Raw genomic sequence first — 20,383 nt, 5'->3', positions numbered from 1 at the left:
ACACTGAGAGGCACACACACAAAGAGCAGAGCACGGTGGGGACCCACCCTGAGCCACAACAGCCACCTCCCATTGTAACAGAGGTGTGCAACACAACAGCACCAACGCCGTTCTACAAGAGGGAGAGTCAGATAGGGAGGGACAGGGAGAGAGAGAAAGACAGAGAGAGAGAGAGACAGAGAGAGAGAGACAGAGAGAGAGAGACAGAGAGAGGGAGAGACAGAGAGAGAGAGAGACAGAGAGGGAGAGACAGACAGAGAGAGACAGAGAGGGAGACACAGAGAGAGATACAGAGAGAGACAGACAGAGAGAGACAGAGAGAGAGACACTAGGTGGAAGGACAGAGGGACAAAGAGGGGCAAGTGAAAGAGAGACAGAGTCGAGAAAGCGATAGAGAAAGAGAGGGTGGGTGAGACTCAGAGAAAGAGAGACAGAGAGTATAAGAGAAGTGATCCATCAAAACCAAAAGAGGTGGAATGGGCAGAGAGCTCTCATATGAGAAGACCACAAACTGTTCTTACCCAGAGGAAGAGAGATAGAGAGATAGCGAGAGAGAGAGAGAGAGAGAGAGAAAGATGGAGAGAGAGAGATGAAGATAAAGATGAAAGGAGCAAGAAAACACAATAACTAACACTTCAGCACCAATCCATCAAAGCACTTAATGATTGTATTTCCAAAACCCAAAACAACCTCCTAACAAACACACACACACACCTTCCATCAATTGGTGTCTGCAGCCAGCAGGCTCAGAGAGCACGCCGCACAAACACAACAACAGCAAGCTGCAATTCCACCAGCCAACTACCCCAGCCTCCAGGGAGGAGAGGGAGAGGGAGCGAGGCAACCGCTGCCCCAAAAACACAGCACTGAAGCCAGATGAACGGAGCCAGCCCTGCCCCCTGCGCTCCCCACTCTCCAGGGAGCTCCAGAGCTGAACACGAGCAGGCTAGCAGGTCAGAGTGGGAGAAGCATGTGGGTTTATTTACCTTTTTGGGTCGTCTCCTCCTCTGGCCCAGCCCGTTGAGACGGTCGCCAGGCTCCATCCTGTACTGGGACTGGCTGTCCTCGCTCATCCTTCAACCCTCCAACAGACCCTCACTCACTTTGACTTGTTCTTTTTAGTCTTCTTTATTTTGTTCTCCAGTGAAGCCCTCTTGAGCTGGAACCCACCCCAGCAGCCAGCCTCTCTCCACAGTTAGTCCACAGTGACTGAGGGGAGAGCTACGAGGGAAGGGGGAGTGGTAGGTTGAGGGGGGGTTGGAGGGGGGCAGGGAGGGAGGGAGGGGCAAGAGAGCGATGGCAGGAGGGAGGGGGGGAAGCACAATGGTGTTGCCATGGCAGCAGCTGCTACCAGTGTTTATCTGGAAGCACTCGCTGGAGAAGACGATTTCTCCTACTAGTCGCTCGTTACCACCCGTGTGTGTGTGAGTGTGTGTGTATGTGTGGGTGTGAACACAACTGTTCCTGTGGTCTCTTCAATTTTTTCCCCCAGATTTTTCTAATCAACAATGTAGTTAGTGAGAACCAATCAAAAGAAACTAGCTGATTACCTTCCACTCAACATTCATTGCATAATTCTTTTTAAATGTTTAATATATAAATAAATTCGTTTTCATCAACAACTTGACATTACTTATAATAATACTACTCTTATCAAATGACTGAATCATAGCAATGTAAGAAAAACTTCTCATTTAATTTGTCTAAATTAAGTATTTGTTTTCTAATATCAAACAGCTCTTTCATATGCACTCCAGCCTGCCCCAATTAAACAGACGAGGTCCTTTGAAAAGACAGAATCCGACTGTCTTTAATGATGGCCCCTGGCTATATGGCTGGTAGTGCACTGTGTTGAAAGAGCATCCCATTAATAGATATAAAACCCCTTTCTTCTCTGTCATCCATCCATCCTTCCAGCTCACCCCTCCCTGGCTCATTCATGGGACAGTATGGAGATCCGGGTTGGGAAGACTGACAGGACTAAAGGAGGAACAGAGGTGTTCCTCCCAGTCACAACTCTCACTGTATCCTTTGATCTTTCGACCTCATCTCTCTACTGTCCCTCCCTCCCTCCCTCCCTCCCTCCCTCCCTCACCTCCCTCACCTCCCTCCCTCCCTCCCTCCCTCCCTCCCTCCCTCCCTCCCTCCCTCCCTCCCTCCCTCCCTCCCTCCCTCCCTCCCTCCTTCCCTCCCTCCCTCCCTCCCTCCCTCCCTCCCTCCCTCCCTCCCTCCTTCCTTCCTTCCTTCCTTCCTTCCTTCCTTCCCTCCCTCCCCCCCTCCCTCCCTCCCTCCCTCCCTCACCTCCCTCCCTCCCTCCCTCACCTCCCTCCCTCCCTCCCTCCCTCCCTCCCTCCCTCCCTCCCTCCCTCCCTCCCTCCCTCCTTCCCTCCCTCCCTCCCTCCCTCCCTCCCTCCCTCCTTCCTTCCTTCCTTCCTTCCTTCCTTCCTTCCTTCCTTCCTTCCTTCCCTCCCTCCCCCCTCCCTCCCTCCCTCCCTCCCTCCCTCCCTCACCTCCCTCCCTCCTTCCCTCCCTCCCCCCTCCCTCCCTCCCTCCCTCCCTCACCTCCCTCCCTCCCTCCCTCCCTCACCTCCCTCCCTCCCTCACCTCCCTCCCTCTCTCACCTCCCTCCCTCACCTCCCTCACCTCCCTCCCTCCCTCCCTCACCTCCCTCCCTCCCTCCCTCCCTCCTTCCCTCTGTGTTGTTCCACTTCAACACTTCCTCACTTCATTATACCACAATCAGATTCCAGCCTCAGTCTAGTCCGGTCTGGTGACTGTGTTCCTGGCTCCACCACACACCCCACCACACACACACACACACACACACACACCACCCCTGTCACCTGGCCGAGTACCCCCGGGTGACAGTGCCTGGGGAGGCCATGTGAGGGGTCACACACACACACACACACACAGATGCTGGTCATTACTCAAGGCTGTGGTGAGGGGAGTTTGGTCGCGTGCCAGACTATGGTTCTATGGGGACTGCCAGAGGGCACACAGGATAAGAATTCTCAAAAGTTGAGTGTGTATGCGTGTGTATGTATGTCTGTATGTATGAATGTGTGTGTGTGGGTGTATGTGTGTGTAGAGGTATGTGTGTGTGTGTCCTTATCTGTATTTCCACCTCTTTGGCTCTTCACCAGAGGGCACACCTGTGTGTTGGCCCCTGCCCGCTGTGAGGAGCGAGGGATGAGGGAAGACCCAGATGGAGGAAGGGAGGATGAAGGGAGGGAGGAGGGAGGGAGGACATCATGCTCAGGCCGTGTGGCTGCCATACCCCTCCAAACCCCCCGCAGACCAGAGTAGACGAGCGCAGAGACCAGTCGGGATCCATCAGAGAAGCCAGACACCATACTCCACCAATACTATGTTCATCACACAGCTTGTTAGTCAAGATCCATCTGTTCAGTATACAACATTTGACACCAAATGTTCTTTTGTCAATTTCATAGGATTAGGGTTCAAGATTCAAACAAATGTTATAACTCCAAACTAACAGGCCTACTCATGACGTGCAATCCCTGATGTCGTGTCTCATATGTTTGTGTCTGTAACGTGGAAGTAGGCTAAGTCACATGTCATGAGAGGCAGGCCGTTCAAAAGAGAGGGAGAGCTAGGGAGCAAGCCCTTCAGTGGCATCTATTTAATGCTCTCTCTGTGTGTGAGTGTGTGTGTGTGTGTGTGTGTGTACACATGAAAGGCCCTTTATAGATTAATGGCCAAAGAAGGATCACAGACTACCAAGCGGTATCAATGACGTGTGTTCTCTTTCTCTCCCTTTCCCTCTCCCTCTCCCTCTCTCTGTTTTACTCTCTCTCTCTCTCTCTCTCCTTCTCTTTCTCTCTCACTCTCTCTCTGTTTCTCCCCCCTCTCTCTTCTGTCTGATCTGAATAATATCTCACCGACAATTTGTCATTTTTGCAGAAATGTACAGTAGCTGAGTTCTTAGCTACTCACTATTGATGGGTTTCTTATACCAAAAAGTTTTAATGAATCATAAACATTTTACAGCAGCAATATTTCTGTGCAAGCAGGGCAACAAATCCTTAATGAGCAATTGTCAGCAAATTTGTTGGCCAGTCTGGCAGCTGTTAAGCACTAACAAACACATTCTCACCAGCCTTCTCGCAACATAAACAGACCAGCAAGACAACACTCTCTCTCTCTCTCTCTCTCTCTCTCTCTCTCTCTCTCTCTCTCGCTCTCTCTCTCTCTCGCTCTCTCTCTCTCTCTCTCTCTCTCTCTCTCTCTCTCTCTCTCTCTCTCTCTCTCTCTCTCTCTCTCTCTCTCTCTCTCTCTCTCTCTCTCTCTCTCTCTCTCTCCCTCCCTCCCTCCCTCCCTCCCTCCCTCCCTCCCTCCCTCCCTCCCTCCCTCCCTCCCTCCCTCCCTCCCTCCCTCCCTCCCTCCCTCCCTCCCTCCCTCCCTCTCTCTCTCTCTCTCTCTCTCTCTCTCTCTCTCTCACACAGACCACAACAAAACAGGGCGGAGAGGGGGGCCGAGGGTGTGCACACCCTGCTGGGAGAAAGGGGTCTTGGTTTGGCTCGGCATGAAGACACACGCTGAAGTCATGTCAGCCACGTTCCCTCTCTCCACCCCTCTGGTAGCAGTCGGCGCCACCGCTCCTGTCTTCCCTCCAGTCTAGTTTAGAGGTGGATGGAGTTGGATCGTTGACTGCTCCCTGTCAGAGCCAGTGGGAGAGGTGTGACAGGGGAGGCACTGTCCTTCCCAGTAACATACTGGGACAGGTGCCCTTTGATGAGGAACCACACGCTCCACCCTCCCATTCATGCACATCAAACAGGTGCAGGCAACAAAGCACGCTGCCCACACACGCACACAGTAGACACACACATACACAGTAGTACTACAGCATCTGTCAGCCCCTCCCACAGACAGAGCCCCTCAGCATGCTCTTATTCACGACTGTCACTGACCCATACAGAAGATGAGTGTCTCCCTCACATCCTCCTAACCCCTGGGGAGCCTGCAGCCCCACTGTAGACCTCAGTGACTGTAGGCTACTGTATACTGGAGTTACTGGGTGGGCAGTAGGCTGAGGGGCAGGTTGGAGGGTGAGGCCAGCTCCCAGATAACGCTGCAAGAGTTGCTGTAACCGGGAAAAAGAAGCACAACCCTTGTCTTACCTTACCTCAACCCCATCACCACCAACCACCACCCCCTCAGCACTTACAATCCTACTTCTCCTCTTTTTTGATGGGAGCATAACAAACCACCTGTGTGTGTGTGTGTGTGTGTGTGTGTATGGAGTTATGCATGTGCCTCTACAGACATCTCTCCCACTTCAAAGGTTTAACAATGCTTCATTCTACAGAGTCATTTCCAATAAAGGGAAAACAGGCTAGATGTTAACTGTAGCTTTGAAGCTGCCTAACACACAGACACACACAGACACACACAGACACACACAGACACACACAGACACACACAGACACACACAGACACACACAGACACACACAGACACACAGTAAGGTGGACTCCCTTCATTCTGTCCTCTGAGCCAATTCCCTTGCATCCTCCAATAGAGGAGGGCCATCTGGTGTCTCGTGGCTGTTCATAAGTCTGAGTTCACTCCAGCTCAGGTGGGGAGAGAGGGTGGAGGGAAGGGAGGGGAAGGAGTGGAGAGAGAAAGAGACAGAGAGAAACCAGTTACCACCCGGAACACTTGCTTGACGGAGGGAGAGAGAGAGAGAGACAGAGGGAGAGGGAGAGAGAGAGAGAGAGAGAGAGAGAGAGAGAGAGAGAGAGAGAGAGAGAGAGAGAAAGAGAGAGACACAAACGCACTCGAGCCCCGAACGACCGAACGAGTCCCCACCAGCCTTAAAGAACGGCGGGAGGAGGAGGGAGGAGTGGACTGGGTCCGCTCTGTCATGGTGGAGCTCTCTGTCTGTGTGTGTGGGAGGAGAGTAACCTTTTCCTCCGCTCAGGTTCAGCTGTGACTAACCAGGCAGGATCTGAACTAGACAGTGATGAGCTTTGCTGTGCGGAGACTCCTCTTGGTCGGTGTGGCTGCCTCCCTCTCTGACCTGAAGAAGAACGTTGACTGTCTGGCTGAGGAGACACACACACATTAACTACCCCCCACTAACCTCCCAGACAGACCTGACCTGACACGACCTCCTGTGGGATACTGGCTCTCTGAGTCTTAAAGGGGGCTTTTTGCCTCTCTAACAGACACACACACACACAGAGAAAACCTTAGACAAAAGGAATCCCCCACATTCCTCAGAGTCACTAAACATCTTTCCCCCTGCAACAATGGCTGTCAGTCCTATCAAAGTGCCAAATATTTCAAACTCCTCACAAATTACTTTGAGGGAAGCCTTTGTTGACTCGGTCCACACACTCTAGAAAAAAAAGCTGCGCCCTTCATCCCATTTGCTGTGACATTGATTAGTCAGCAAGCTCACTGGGTGTGCATTCGTACTCAATGTGTCTCTTTGTTGCCTTGTCTGTCACACTTTAATAACCGCTACGTCACTAGAGGGAGAGAACGAGAGAGAACGAGAGAGAGAGAGAGAGAGAGAGAGAGGGAGAGAGAGAGAGAGAGAGAGAGAGAGAGAGAGAAAGAGAGAGAGAGAGAGAAAGCAGAGAGAGTCAGGTCTCTACATGACAAATTAGTGGGAAAACACTGATATATATTAGCCCTTCCTTTAAATCAAACCGGGGCCCAGGAATAGTCCAGCTAGCTCCTTGAACGAGTCCGCCCTGTTAGCTCCCTGACAGAAAAGCTGGCTAATTTAAGGCTGCCCGCACGCCCGCCTGTGGCCCACACGCCTGTCAGTGTGAGGGCCTGCAGCAAAGCTGGCATCACGGAAACGGCCCAGCTCCCTCCAGACTGACACAGCTGCCCCCCCGACCCCCGCCCCCCCGCCTGGGGAGGCCCACGTACCCTGCCGCCTGCCTGGCAGATCTGGGGGCATCTGGACACCCGGCAGAGGGCCCTGAATATTTAATATTCGGTGGTGGTGATGGTGGGGGTGGGGGGAACATGGAGGGGGGAGCAGGGGAGGTGGAGAGACAGACAGGGAGAAGATAGAGGGGTGTATATGTGGTGTATATGGGAGGAAGACGAAAAGTGATAGAGGGACAGGGGTGGGGTAGGGGGAGAAAGGAAGAGATTGGGGGAGAGTAAAGAGGGAGGAAGAGAACAGAGGCCAGAGAAGGAGGGGGGTAAGCTCTGGATGCGTTTAAATTGAAACACGCTCAGAGACAGAGAGGCATTGTAGCCTTAAGCGAGGCTGTCTCCCTCTCCATTCTGTAGACAGAGTTTTGGCCAGATCATTTTACTTTTCCTGTTACTTTCAGTTCTACGAGCTCTCTCTCTTTCTCTCTCTCTCTCTCTCTCTCTCTCTCTCTCTCTCTCTCTCTCTCTCAGCCTAACCCTATGCTTCATGCCAGAGCTGTCTGGCCAGCCCTGTCCCACACAAACTAATAAAGCTATCGATAGCCCTGAATGTTCTGGTGAGAGTGCAGCTAAAAACTGATGAGGAATTGATTGCAACTACAAACAGATCTATAGGATGTTACCCTGAACCACAGGCTTTTGTCTTGCCGACTGGGAAGTATGACATAAGCTGATAGATAGCATGGTGCTGGTTGAAGAACAGTATTGATTGGTCTGGTTTAGCACGAAACACGATGGTGGCACTGATATCGATAGGTGTATCAACCTTCTATCAGTAGACATTCAAACTGTCACCATAGTAACGGATCCTGTCATGTCCTGGTTGTTGGTTGATATTTTATGACATTTTGAAACATTCAGTACAATCCCCGCCAATCTTGAAATAATGGAATCAACTTCAAAACAGGCCTGCTTTTGTTTGAGCTTGTGATAAGGTTTATATTTTGAAAATGGAAACATTGTTTTGTTGTGCTTAGCTGTAAGTGTGTGTGTGTGTGTGTGTGTGTGTGTCACTATGTGGCCTCCCTCTGGGCAACTTTAAGGCCCAGCGAAATGGTGTTGCTATAGTAATGGTATTTTAGTGGATAACCATGGCAACCAATTGGCTTTGGTGGCAGTCCACTCATTCCACATTTCAGGCAGTTGAGATCAAATAAGTGGGGAGAATATTCTGAATGTGGGCCAGGGGTGAGGGTGAAGAGGAGGACGAGAGGAAGCTGAGCGGTTAGTGGTCTTTATCACATCACACCCAATAGAGGAATGTGAGATGTGAGACTGGAGGGGCTAAAGAGTGTCTGATTTGGAGGACAGAGCGAGGCATGTTTGTGTGTGTGTATGTGTGTGTGTGTGTGTGTGATTTCCCTTCTGGTGAATAAGATCAATCACACCTCAGCTGTGTGGTGTATGGATGTGCTTTCCCCTAAACTGCACAAGTTCGGTTTTCTATATCTGTTCTGCTCTATAAGACAGATGAGGAGAGATCCAGAATCCCTAATAATGACAGAATAAAGCACTTATGTCAATTTGAAATGGCCTTTTCCACTATTCACTGGTTCACTGATAAGTTCTCTAATTAGCGTGGCTATTTTTGAAGCGCTAATTACCTCCTCAGTTTGCCCTGGGGACAGGATGTGGTGTCCACCATACAATGGAGCAGGGAGATCAATATTTAACTACTTCAAGGAGATAGATTAAGTTCTGTTAGACAGATGTAGGCCTAGTTCTGTTAGATGTAGTTCTGTTAGACAGATGTAATAATGTGCAGCTCCGTGAAGCTGTCAAGAGCCCTGGTTGAAATCGTCACATTATCTTTGTTAATATGGGCCGTATGGATAAATTGGATGAATTCGCGGTCTCACATTTGATCACCTTTAACGCATTTTATACTCTGACAAAATCAGCTTTAAACTTTCATTTGAGTTTCCCGAGGCATGGTCACGCTGGACGATGGAATTGTATGGACGTCACCGCTCTGACAAGACGACATGAGCCAGACAATTACGGGCGTTAAGTCCCCTTTACCGAATCACACGCCGAAGAAAACGAGTAAATGCCTCTAGCGGTGAAGAGTAATGAAACACCGCGGAGTGTGTCGCTGCTACCGATGCTGTTTCGGTTGCTATTAACATGATCCTATTTGAAATTCCGAGGCGGTAGTGCCTTGTCCAGCTGTGCGAGGCGCACGCCTCAAGCCCGGCAAAACGGCGGGATTGCCTCATCAGTCATGCAATCGTCTCCAAGGAAACGCTGGCCCAGGTGTCTGTTGTCAGGGCAACAAGGCACGGGGTTGGGTGGGAAATACCAACGTTCTGGAGTGTACGGGGGACAAAGGCTTGGGTGGGGCAAGATGTCCGCACTCCCAGACATGGTTGAGCCTTGTGCAAGACAGCAACGGATATGAACCGTCTAATGAGGGCATCGTAATGAACCGTTACAAGCTGAAGGCTATATTGTACTAATACTGTGACAATTACATCATGTATTACTGCAAATTGCACGGGATTTCACATAAAACTGACTACAAAATACTGTATCAGGAACACTCAGTATTTCATTCTCTCTCTAGATCTGAGTTCAAACCCTGAGTTCCCCCCATACAACCACTCCACCAGTACAAACATAAGTCAATATTTGGAAACATGCAACAGTAAAGATGGCCTAGTTTCTATAGGAGAGGAAGCCAAAGGATAGACAGACAGCAGTAGGAAAGCGCTGATCTTTTTATCCAAACCCCTTGAGATATCCACACCATATCATATTATTCAACCAAGCAAACTGGATCGAGTTCAGAATGAAGTGGACTTGGGTTACATCACTTTATGAAATCCGATCCAGACATCTACAGGCTACAGCAAAACAGAATATGGACGATTCTGACCCCTCTCTCTTTCTCTCTTTCAAGTACTTTTTATACAAAACTTGGGGGAAAAAAATGCTCAAATACAATGTTTAATTAACTAATTTCACAGGGAACAATTGTGTTTTACAAAACTGATCGCTTTGCAGGAGACCATGAGGGGTCTAACCTGACCTGGTGACCTGGACCCTGGGGAGTCATGCTGTTCAAAGGGGTCAACAGCAAGAGACACTGACAGAGAGAGACAGAGAGAGGGACCGGGAGTGAAAGAGAGAGAGAGAGAGAGAGAGAGAGAGAGAGAGAGAGAGAGAGAGAGGGGAGGGAGGGAGGGAAGGGGGGTTGGGGGTCAAGGTCCAGCTGCACACCAGAAATCGATGGCAGAAATTAATTGGATGTTGTTTTCAGATGGGGATATTTGATCCTATAACCAAACACTCACGTGTTATAGCCCAGCCTACACCTATCCACAAGATCCATTTGGCTTCCCTATGGAGAAACATCCTATACAAGTAAAATCAGACACCTATAGAGGTAATTGCTTGGGTAGGAAATTATGTTATACATTAACTACAATTTAACATGTTAAAGCATTATATTATTCACTTGTTTACACTGAATGATGAAAACCGAACAGAAATATCAATGTATTTAACAATTCATAACATAAACATAAACTGCAGAATTGTCATGAAAAAAAAGAAAATTGTATTGTCTTGCAGGGTCAATGTTGAGTACATGGCGCCCTCTGGAGGTCATTTTACTGAACAGATTTCTTGAACCTCCACAGTACTCTGTACATATTGACTGCTTTACTCTTCTAATAAAAAACAGGTGCAGCTATTAAACGAGAAAACCAATCAGTTATTCCAACAGATCTACTAAATCGATCAACACTTTCAATCTGTCGAGACCTGAATCATTTTGCACTATTTAGAGGGAAATCTTATCACAAAGTCTTACCTCTGGAATCAGTCATATTTTCCAGAGACAGAGCCCAACACCGGTGTGATGGTACTATTCTTAGCCAGCCTTCACATGACACAGTTAATGTGACACACTAATCTTATCAAAGGAGAGCTTTGAATCAGCTGTCTGGTGGTCCCTCTCTCCCTCCGTCTCCCTCTCTCCTTCCGTCTCCCCAGTAACCTCACAGCCCACGTTCTCTTTCTCTCAACCTCCGGTGAAGGTTAATAAAAAGGTAAATAACAGGTATATAAATAGGAGACAGAGAGAAATGTTCCATCCCTCACAGCGACTGGTAATGGGAGCTGTTTAAGGAAGGACATTAGCATTAGCTGGCACACTAGAGCTGTGGGCACAGCACATGCCGGGCTGTGTCTGAGCCAGCGCTGGTTCACAAGTTCCACTGTGCCCTGTAGAGAATGGGGGTGGGCACCATATTTACATCTCTGACCCACAGGATGAACAAGCCAGGCTGGTAGGTTAGGTATTTACAGCAGGGTGGAATCACACGGATCTCTGACCCACATGCTGTCCAAGCCAGGCTGGAAGGTATTTCACCCAAGTCCCACTTAAAACACTAACCTGACCTGGGAAGTCGTCCTTTGAAAAGGGCAGGCACATGACAGGTGAAAACTTGTAACTTGGAGCTCGGTCAAGACAGATTCTCGTGTGGTCTTGACCTTGCGAGTCCAGTTTATGTTACTAAAACACAACAGAGAGAGGGAACACAGAAGGAAGTAACCCACTATATGCACACCACTTGGGATAAAAGCTCTGCTGAATGTATCAAATGTAAATGTAGGGAAGGGAGGAGAGAGGAAAGCGATGATGAAGCCATTTTAATAGTGAGGCAGTAGCACGTGCTTGATCCGCAGCACTAAGTGTCTCATTCAGATGTTCATCTTTTGTAGCTCATCATTAACGTCTTAGCGGGCTTTAGGATGCTACAGGTCAATGTACTAGTCAATAAAAAGTCAGTGATCGTCCAATTATGATGTTGGACTTGGATTTGTTTCTAAATGTGTATTAGAGTGCCCTTTAAAGTTTATTGCCGTACATAAATACACACGCATTCACACACTCTTTCTTCCTCTCTCCCTCTTTTTCCCTCTCCCTCCCTCCCTCCCTCTCGTTCTCTCTCTCTCTCTCTCTCTTGCTGCCTCTCTCTCTCGCTCACTGCTGTCCATAATGGATTAATTGAACATGCATAAATGGACATTAAGCAGACCAGACATCATAAATCATTTATGACATCCTCTGGTGTTTACCTCCAGCTATCTCAAAGAAGGTAACTTTGTAACTGATTAATGAAGTCAAGGCTAACCGCTATGCTCTTTCTTATGAATAAAATACATAACCAGAGTTCATTTTCAGTTTGGTTAAAGACATCAGTTTCAGCATGAAAGTGATTCCCAACTTGATACGATACCGTAGCCGACAAACTGTCAAACTAATTTATGGACAGTAAGAATATACACAGCAAGAAATTGTTCTTGTAACAGCTTTACACCTTACAGACCCTCTGTAGGGTCATATGATTCCCAACTAACTTCACTGGATAGCCTGATTTCTCCAGGGGCAATCAATGCCCTGCACTGTACACGTTAAGGAAGACTGTCATGCAATACAAAGGCATCACCATTAGATGTCAGTATTACATCTAAAGAACTACATCCAGTAACCTGTATGATAATCAGAACGGCTTCTGAGACACCACTTCAACACACGCAATCCCAACTATACATCAAACCCCCAACCACACACACACACACACCAACAGATAAACATCCACACTCAACGTCAGCAGTCTTGTCCTCCATCCATCTCCCTCTCCTCCAGATCCCCTCCTGTATCGTTCTAGAACATTCACCCCGCTTCCCCAGGAGCGCTGAATCACCTGATCCTCAATCAGAGTCGGGGACCCCTCGAGTGTCCTGATGGGGGGGGGGGGGGGGGGTGACAGAGGTGGACACCAGCCTCGTAACTCAGCCTAACGGCCCTGAGAGGAGAGGATCCTGGAGAAGGACTGCCTGCCACCCCTCTGGACTTGATGAAAACTGCGGCCACAGCAGCAGCCACATAACTGGCAGAATGTGCCTGCATCAGCACTGCCTGGACTGTGACAGGCTGGACATGGGGAAGCATTCTCTAGCTGGTGATCCTGTGGTCGCGAACAGTATTGATCATGACACTGCAGGTGAACTTTCATAGCAGCTGGGGGATAGGAGAGATTAGAGAGGACGTGGCCTTCTGGGAGTCAAGGAGAGAAATGCTTCTGCTTAATAAACTGTCATTTGTGACAGTAGGACTGCCAGTTTAATATATATTATATTTAATTTAATTCAATGACATTATGTTATGCAGGGTGATGTGAGTGTAATAATTTGAATTATTATTCTCAGCTTACTCTAACTACACAAAATACAGCCAATCATTCACAACAACTTTAAGGATGTTTGGAAAGCCTTCAATATAAAAATATAAGGCTATAAATGATGTATCTGAGTCCTCAATGGCAAATAAATGGTTATATAAAGCACATTTCTACACATATTTAATGATTAAGGCATAGAATAAAATGACCAGGATATTACAGGATCTACAGTTACTTGTCACTATATAAAATGACATCTTTAACATTGTGGACATGAAACAGGATATCACTTGTTGCCTTGTTACCACAGAGCTCCTATTGATTGTAAGAATAGCAGATGTAGAGTCAGTTAGGTTATGTCTTTACAGTACAGTCCATGAGAGAGCCGGAAAACAATAAGGTGGCCATTTGAACATATGGTCTACATTGAGAACATTTTCTTTCTTTCCATTCTTTGGAAACTTCCAGAAGACTGTCCAGCCGGTGTTGTAAGAAGACATCCATAATCACTGCTGTGACAAGCGACTATTAAATTAGATTTAGAGAATGTTATCAGCTGCATATGTTTTGTTAGTGCACTCAGCGTATTTGTTTGACTAATTATAAAGAAACTAAAAGAAACCTCTTTTTATGTTTACTGCTTATGTCAATGGGCTGGAACCTTGTCAGGACTGAGGGCTTGACAGACCACAACACTAATGGAAACCTTCCAGACAGACTAATTGAATTGACTACAGTATTCAGACAAAGCGGTATTCTCAACAAAGCAGAAAAACAGGAAATAAATGCGGTTACTCTGAAATTGTATCGTCAATTTGGCAGCAATGTCAAACAGACTTTTTTCAGTCGTCTATTTCTTTTCAACAAAAACAGTAGAACAACAGCCTTCCATGCTCTGATAATCAAACCACAAGGGGTAACCTCACTGGTGTGTGTGTGTGTGTGCGTGTGTGTGTGTGTGTGTGTGTGTGTGTGTGTGTGTGTGTGTGTGCGTGTGTGTCCATAATTATGTACAGGCATGCAGAACTTGAAGAACAATGGTCTGCCTCACGGGTACAGTTTAAACCGCGGATCAAATCAAATGAAATCTTGATAAGTATTTGAACAGCACTTTGGATATAGCCCGACAACCAGTGTCACAAAGGGCTTCACAGTTGCCCACACACCAACACTGAGACCAGAAAACAAAGCACTCTCCCAAGAGAGAAAAGCAACTTTCTACTCCCCATTCGACGATGTAGGAACACCCCATGGACAACCATAGACTAGACCTTCAGTTTCTCAGCGACAGTATGGGCTTCTTCGACCAGACACCGTGTCAACAATACCTTCTGTGGCATGATGGTCCCCACGGCGCCCTCTCTGAATCTTACCTGGAAGAGAGAGACAGAAAGAACACGCGTTAGAACGTCCCGATACACAGACTGATGACACAGTGCGCGTGTGGGGCGTGTGATCAATGGAGCAGGCGCAGGTCACCGCAGGAGCGGACCCACAGCCAATGACACTGAGATTCTGCAGTGCTGCGGCCACGTCCGGAGGTAACACACACACACACACACATACATGTACATAATAATGTTTAAAGTTCGCATTACACAGTACATGTCATTGAAGGTGAGATTTTGCATAGGTGTATTACGACACATGGGCAGGTTATGTCCCAAGTCGTCTGGCCTGTGTGTGTGTGTGTGTGTTTGTGTATATGTGTGTGTGCGTACGGTGTTCTCTGTGTATGTGTGTGTATGTGTGTGTGTGTGTGCGTGTGTGTAACATAAAGCAGTGCAGCCAGAGGCAAGGTTGTAAAGCATGTCCTCCCCTGCCTGGGCTCCTCCCAGGACTGTAAATCTCCACCATCATCACACAATGGAGGCAGGAGCAGAGACACAGAGGCAGCGACAGAGATAGAGGGACAGGGTGTTTTACACATACACTCAATGCTATAACTGTGTGTGTGTGTGTGTGTGTGTCTCTCTAGTGCAGTGACCATAATATGTGCCTGGACTTGAGAGAGGATTGCAGTGATCAGTGGACAGTTTGGGGCTCAGTTGTCTGGTGAGACGAATGACACCGCCCCTCGCTCGCCCCTGGGCTCCTGCCGCAAGGCATGCTGGGAAACGGAGACAAGAAAGCGTCTTTGTGGCCGGAGCGTCAGGGCTGTCTCCCTGTCCCACGCCAGCACTCTGCAGGGCCTCAGCCCACACTGCTCAGCCTGCTCCGTCTACAGCCAAACCCAGTGGGGGGGGGGGTCTAAAAGAGACAGAGATGTGTGTGTGTGTGTACATGTGTGTGTACATGTGTGTGCCAGACCTTTGAGTCACCCAAACTCTCAGTCTGCCACTGTCACTGGGAGGGTTTGAAGCTTCCAAGAACCTCTCCACCTCCTCTCCTCCTACCCTCCTCCACTACATGCCCTCTCCTCCTCCCCTCCTCCTCTTCTCCACCTCATCCTCTTCTCCACGTCCTCCTCCTCCCCTCCTCCTCTCCGCCTCTCCTCTTTTCCATTTCTCCTCTTCTTCCCTGGTGGGCTATCTGAAATGCATTGAGGGAAGAAAGGAGGCTAGCCCTGCTGTCAACGGAAACAGATAGAGGGAGAGAGTAGAGGAGATAGAGAGGGAGGGGGAGGTGAGGAAGAGGAAGAGAGGAGAGAGAGAGAGAGAGAGAGAGAGAGAGAGAGAGAGAGAGAGAGAGAGAGAGAGAGAGAGAGAGAGGGAGAGAGAGAGAGAGAGAGAGAGAGAGAGAGAGAGAGAGAGAGAGAGAGAGAGAGGGAGAGAGAGAGAGAGAGAGAGGAAAGAGGAAGAGAGAGAGAGAGGTGGGGGAGGAGCAGAGGAAAGAGAGATGCATGGTCCTCTCCCTCACCTCCCTGAGAGAAATACTGATACCAGACCACCAACAAATACTTTTGTTTCAAATGCTGGGCAGCTGTTTGAACGTGTCCGTACACAAACACTGAAATGTCATAGCTGCTGAACTGGAATAAACTACTTCTGGTTTATCTGAATATTTAAAATCTCTGAACATGTAAGCATTTGGTCGACATTTCCCCTAGCTAATTAGTAAGAAAACATGAAACTTCATATATATCCAAATAGTAACACTGACATCATGACTATCATTTATCAAGTCACAGATAGCGAAATGTCAGTCAATGTGAAGATCAATAAGAATGTTCTTTACATCCATTCGTCTAATCAATGACACATGATCCTCATTCAGTTAGCACTGGCATGCCCTAGGGAAGTGTGTTTGTTTATGTGTGTGCGCGTGCTTGCGTTGGTGCATACGTTTATGGAACCAATAGAAACACACACAGCATATAAATGAGCTGGTCTGTCCTCGTACACGTCAGTGACTCACTCTGTAGTCTGTGGGTCTACTCTGTACACTCACAAGAACGTACACACACACACACCTTCCAAAACATCTACCTCCTCAACATTAATCACTTAACAAGTTTGTGTTTTCATCCCCACAACAGATTCACATGAGCGACACCCACAGAGTCCCCTTTAAATAAGAGAAACACTCCATTAACTCTCTACAATAAGAGAAACACTCCATTAACTCTCTACAATAAGAGAAACACTCCATTAACTCTCTGCAATAAGAGAAACACTCCATTAACTCTCTACAATAAGAGAAACACTCCATTAACTCTCTACAATAAGAGAAACACTCCATTAACTCTCTACAATAAGAGAAACACTCCATTAACTCTCTACAATAAGAGAAACACTCCATTAACTCTCTGCAATAAGAGAAACACTCCATTAACTCTCTGCAATAAGAGAAACACTCCATTAACTCTGTACAATAAGGGAAACACTCCATTAACTCTCTACAATAAGAGAAACACTCCATTAACTCTCTACAATAAGAGAAACACTCCATTAACTCTCTGCAATAAGAGAAACACTTGATTTTCTATAATGAGAGGAACACTGAATTTACTCTCTACAATTAGAGAAATACTCAATGTACTCTCTCTGGAATTAGAGAAACACTCAATTTATTCTGCAATTACAGAAACACTCCATTTACTCTCTCTACACCTGCGGACTCCCTGACTGACCACAGGAGAAGCCGCTCCTTTTCCTGTCCTCTTGTACTTTCTACTTGCAGGACAGAATGATGTATTTTTTCCTGCTCAGGGGTAAAGACAGTCTCTGGTCTGCATGAATAGATACAATCTTGGCGCAGGTAGAGAGGGGAGAAAGAGAGGGCGGAAAGATGAAGGGTGAGATGGAGGGGGCGGGAAACAGACAGATAGAAGAGTGAAAGAGCCTGTTTTCAGTAAAGGCAGAAAGAGGAGGGACACTGAGTGATTGGGAAAATGGAGGGTTGACGGGGGCTCGACAGTAAACAAGCCCCCATGAAAACAGAGAGGGAGCGGGAAGGAGGAGAGCTGAAGGGAAATGAAACGACGAGCAGGAAAAGACGGGAGGACTAAAAGAATCGGACAGCCACGATCCCTCTCCCTCTGAATTCCTGGAGTGTAAAGTTCCCGTGAATGCCCACCCGTGGAGCGCGCACACATACACCGCCGTACAGTGTCACACACACACACACACACACACACAAAGGAGTGTGTGGTGTCCCCAGACTTAGGACAGCTCCCTCGCAGGACCCCCCTGTCTCCCAACACTAACTCAGGCAGAGCACAACTCAAAGACAGAGGGAAGGGTTTGTGTGTGGTGTGTGTCTGCATGTCTGTGTGTGTTTGTGAGGATGTGTGTATGCGTGAGTGCGTTTGCATGTGTGTGTTTATGAGAGTCTGCATGTCAGTGTCTGACTATTAGGGCAGAGTGAACAAGCATTTCCACATAATGGATATATAAGAACACCGTTAACTATAAACTGTCTGGCCTGACAAGAGAATTCTAGAAGTTAAGGAGGAACAACTGAGAGAGAGAAAGAGAAACAGAGTTTGAGGGAGATCTGCGATGTCTGCCTGGTCTGTTCTCTCTCTCTCTCTCTGTCTGTGAAGCACGCTAAACCCCATCACTAACACTGCAGTGTGGGAGAAAGCCAAACAGAGAACGACACTTTTAAACACAATGTATTTTTAGAGGCCATTTTTTCATCAGGCAAATACAGGGAAGACAGCTCCTGCCTGCCTGACCGGGTGAAAAGCTTCTGAATTGTCTAACGAGCTGAATGTCATGTGGTACAGACAACTTGTGTAGTCCGGCAGATGAATACAGACAAACAGATACGATATGTACTGGATCTTTAGGGTGAATGCATCCACGATAGCGTTAAGACTGGGCAAAACGCTTGTGGATGCGTACACTTTCATAATGATAATGGGTTGTCCTCCAAGGCTGATTCCTAAAACGACAGGCCTGAGTGGAGCTGAACAAAGTAAAGAGGGAGGCGGGCTCACAAGCCATCAGATCAGTGTCCCAATGACAGAGATCCCATCCCTCTGAGACTGAGCTGGTTAGAGGTCAGAGGTTCGTAGAGTGGCCAAATGAGAATGAAGTGGGCTTTGTTGGACAGGGAAGGAAGAGAGGTCAAGCCAGAATCATATTCATTCATATTTCATGTCTCCTTCAAACTGGAGAAGAAATATTGCTGCCTTCAGAAGGAGAAAATTGTTTCACGTGGTTTCACCGTTCCATGGCTAACGTCATGTTTCATCCCTGCAGAATGACAGGCCAGAGACGGCAGTGACACAGCGCTAACACTGCTAGCTCTCCCATAGGCACACACCATGGTAATGCTAGCATAATTCAAACCACACAGACTGCTACAAATGTTTTTGTGTTTTTTTATGCTTTGCTTTTCCTCCCTGTTCTCCTATTACATAGACTCTGTCTTTTATAACTGCAGGCGCAAATTATATTTGCTAGCTCAGTCCAAATATGTCTCTCATGAGTTCCATATTTATAGTTTGGTCACAGTTTCTATTTCCTGATAAGAAAATATGTCATGCATAATACTTGGCAGACATGGAGATATTTGAGCACAATTTCAAGTGTTTTGACAGCAACGCTACGGAATGTAGAGTGTTTCCATACATTCCTGGCGATATTTCTCTCTTTTTCCGTCACTCCTCCTCTCATTCTCTCTCTCTGTGTGCCTCCGCCTGAGTCTATGCTCACAGTCATCACTGCTGAACCTTCAGACACATTCATCAGGAGTTCTGGATGGTTTTGGCTGGCAGTGCTGTCACCGACAACGTCAGCAACTATCAAAGTTCTTCAATTCCAAATGATTGATCCCTAACGACTTGTGCTTCCGCATTAGGTCTGCTCCTAAGTTTTACACAGTAGCACCCAGCAGTCACCAAAAGCAATGTCACTATTTCCATTTAAGAGACATGGAAAATGTGGATTTCATACCTCGGAATTGAGGATGAAAATAGGACGGTAGGAACTCAGACTCTGCTATCCTCACAGTGCTGGTGTCTCTGGTCACGTAGGTTCGTCCTGTCAACAACACTGTCATCCTGAAGACTCTTTTTATTTGTCTCTTTCTCCCCATCTCTCTCCCCCAGTCTCTCTCTCTCCGTCTTTCAGGTTGCCCATCCTCAGGCTGTTTGACAAGTAGTGTGACATCCTTGTCCTTGCCCTGCTCCGCTGCCTTGTTGTTCAGGAGATGCTGGTGACGGAGAGCTAAAAAGGCTGGGCTTCAAAAGCGAGCAGCCATGGTGCTCCTCTGTCACACTGATTGGACAGACAGGGGATTCACAACATTGGCGTGTCTGAAGAGGTAGTTTCGGGTAACACACACACACACAAGCATACGTGCACAAACATTAGCATACACACATACACCAGATATGCACTATAGACTGGAGGAATGTATATCGTCTGTCAGATATATACTGACAGGGATTGAGCTTGCGTTCTCTCAAGCACAAGCCGTGGTTATCACACACACACACACCAAACCTAAACAGCAAACGCACACTCAGAGTTGGCTTCAGCTCCAGACAACATGTGATGCTATCTGGGCTAGCCCAGCCATGACGGGCAGTAATGGTCCCAGATCCAACACCTTGGCTCCCCTCCAGATGCCCTGGTCTGGGTGAAGAGATGATAGTAACTTATTCAGTTTGGTGGGTTGGAGGTAGAGGATGCTGGCTGACTGACTGGTTGGTGAAATGACTGACTAGCTGTAAACATTTAGAAATGATACTTTCACAACCCTTTACATTCCCTGTTCACCCTCCTCCACATTTCTCCCTCCTTTTCCTATCATGCGCACACATACACTTTGAGAGCCTGGGATGTCACACACATGTACACACAT

General features: G+C 47.7%; 1 protein-coding gene across 1 annotated transcript in view; it reads right to left on the bottom strand.

Annotated features, from left to right (window-relative positions):
• ank2b (ankyrin 2b, neuronal) overlaps positions 1-20,383 on the bottom strand; it is a 130,354-nt gene that overhangs the window by 98,073 nt on the left and 11,898 nt on the right. Inside the window, exon 2 of the mRNA XM_084690971.1 lies at positions 14,452-14,496. Coding sequence (XP_084547097.1) covers positions 14,452-14,496 — 45 coding nt within the window. The remainder of the gene's footprint in view (positions 1-14,451; positions 14,497-20,383) is intronic.

Source organism: Hypomesus nipponensis, chromosome 25 (genome assembly GCF_054491055.1).
Source record: "Hypomesus nipponensis isolate SF chromosome 25, ASM5449105v1, whole genome shotgun sequence".
Classification (NCBI taxonomy): domain Eukaryota; kingdom Metazoa; phylum Chordata; class Actinopteri; order Osmeriformes; family Osmeridae; genus Hypomesus; species Hypomesus nipponensis.
The sequence above is the reverse complement of the archived record's forward strand: the minus strand, read 5'-3'. Positions and strand labels throughout refer to the sequence as shown.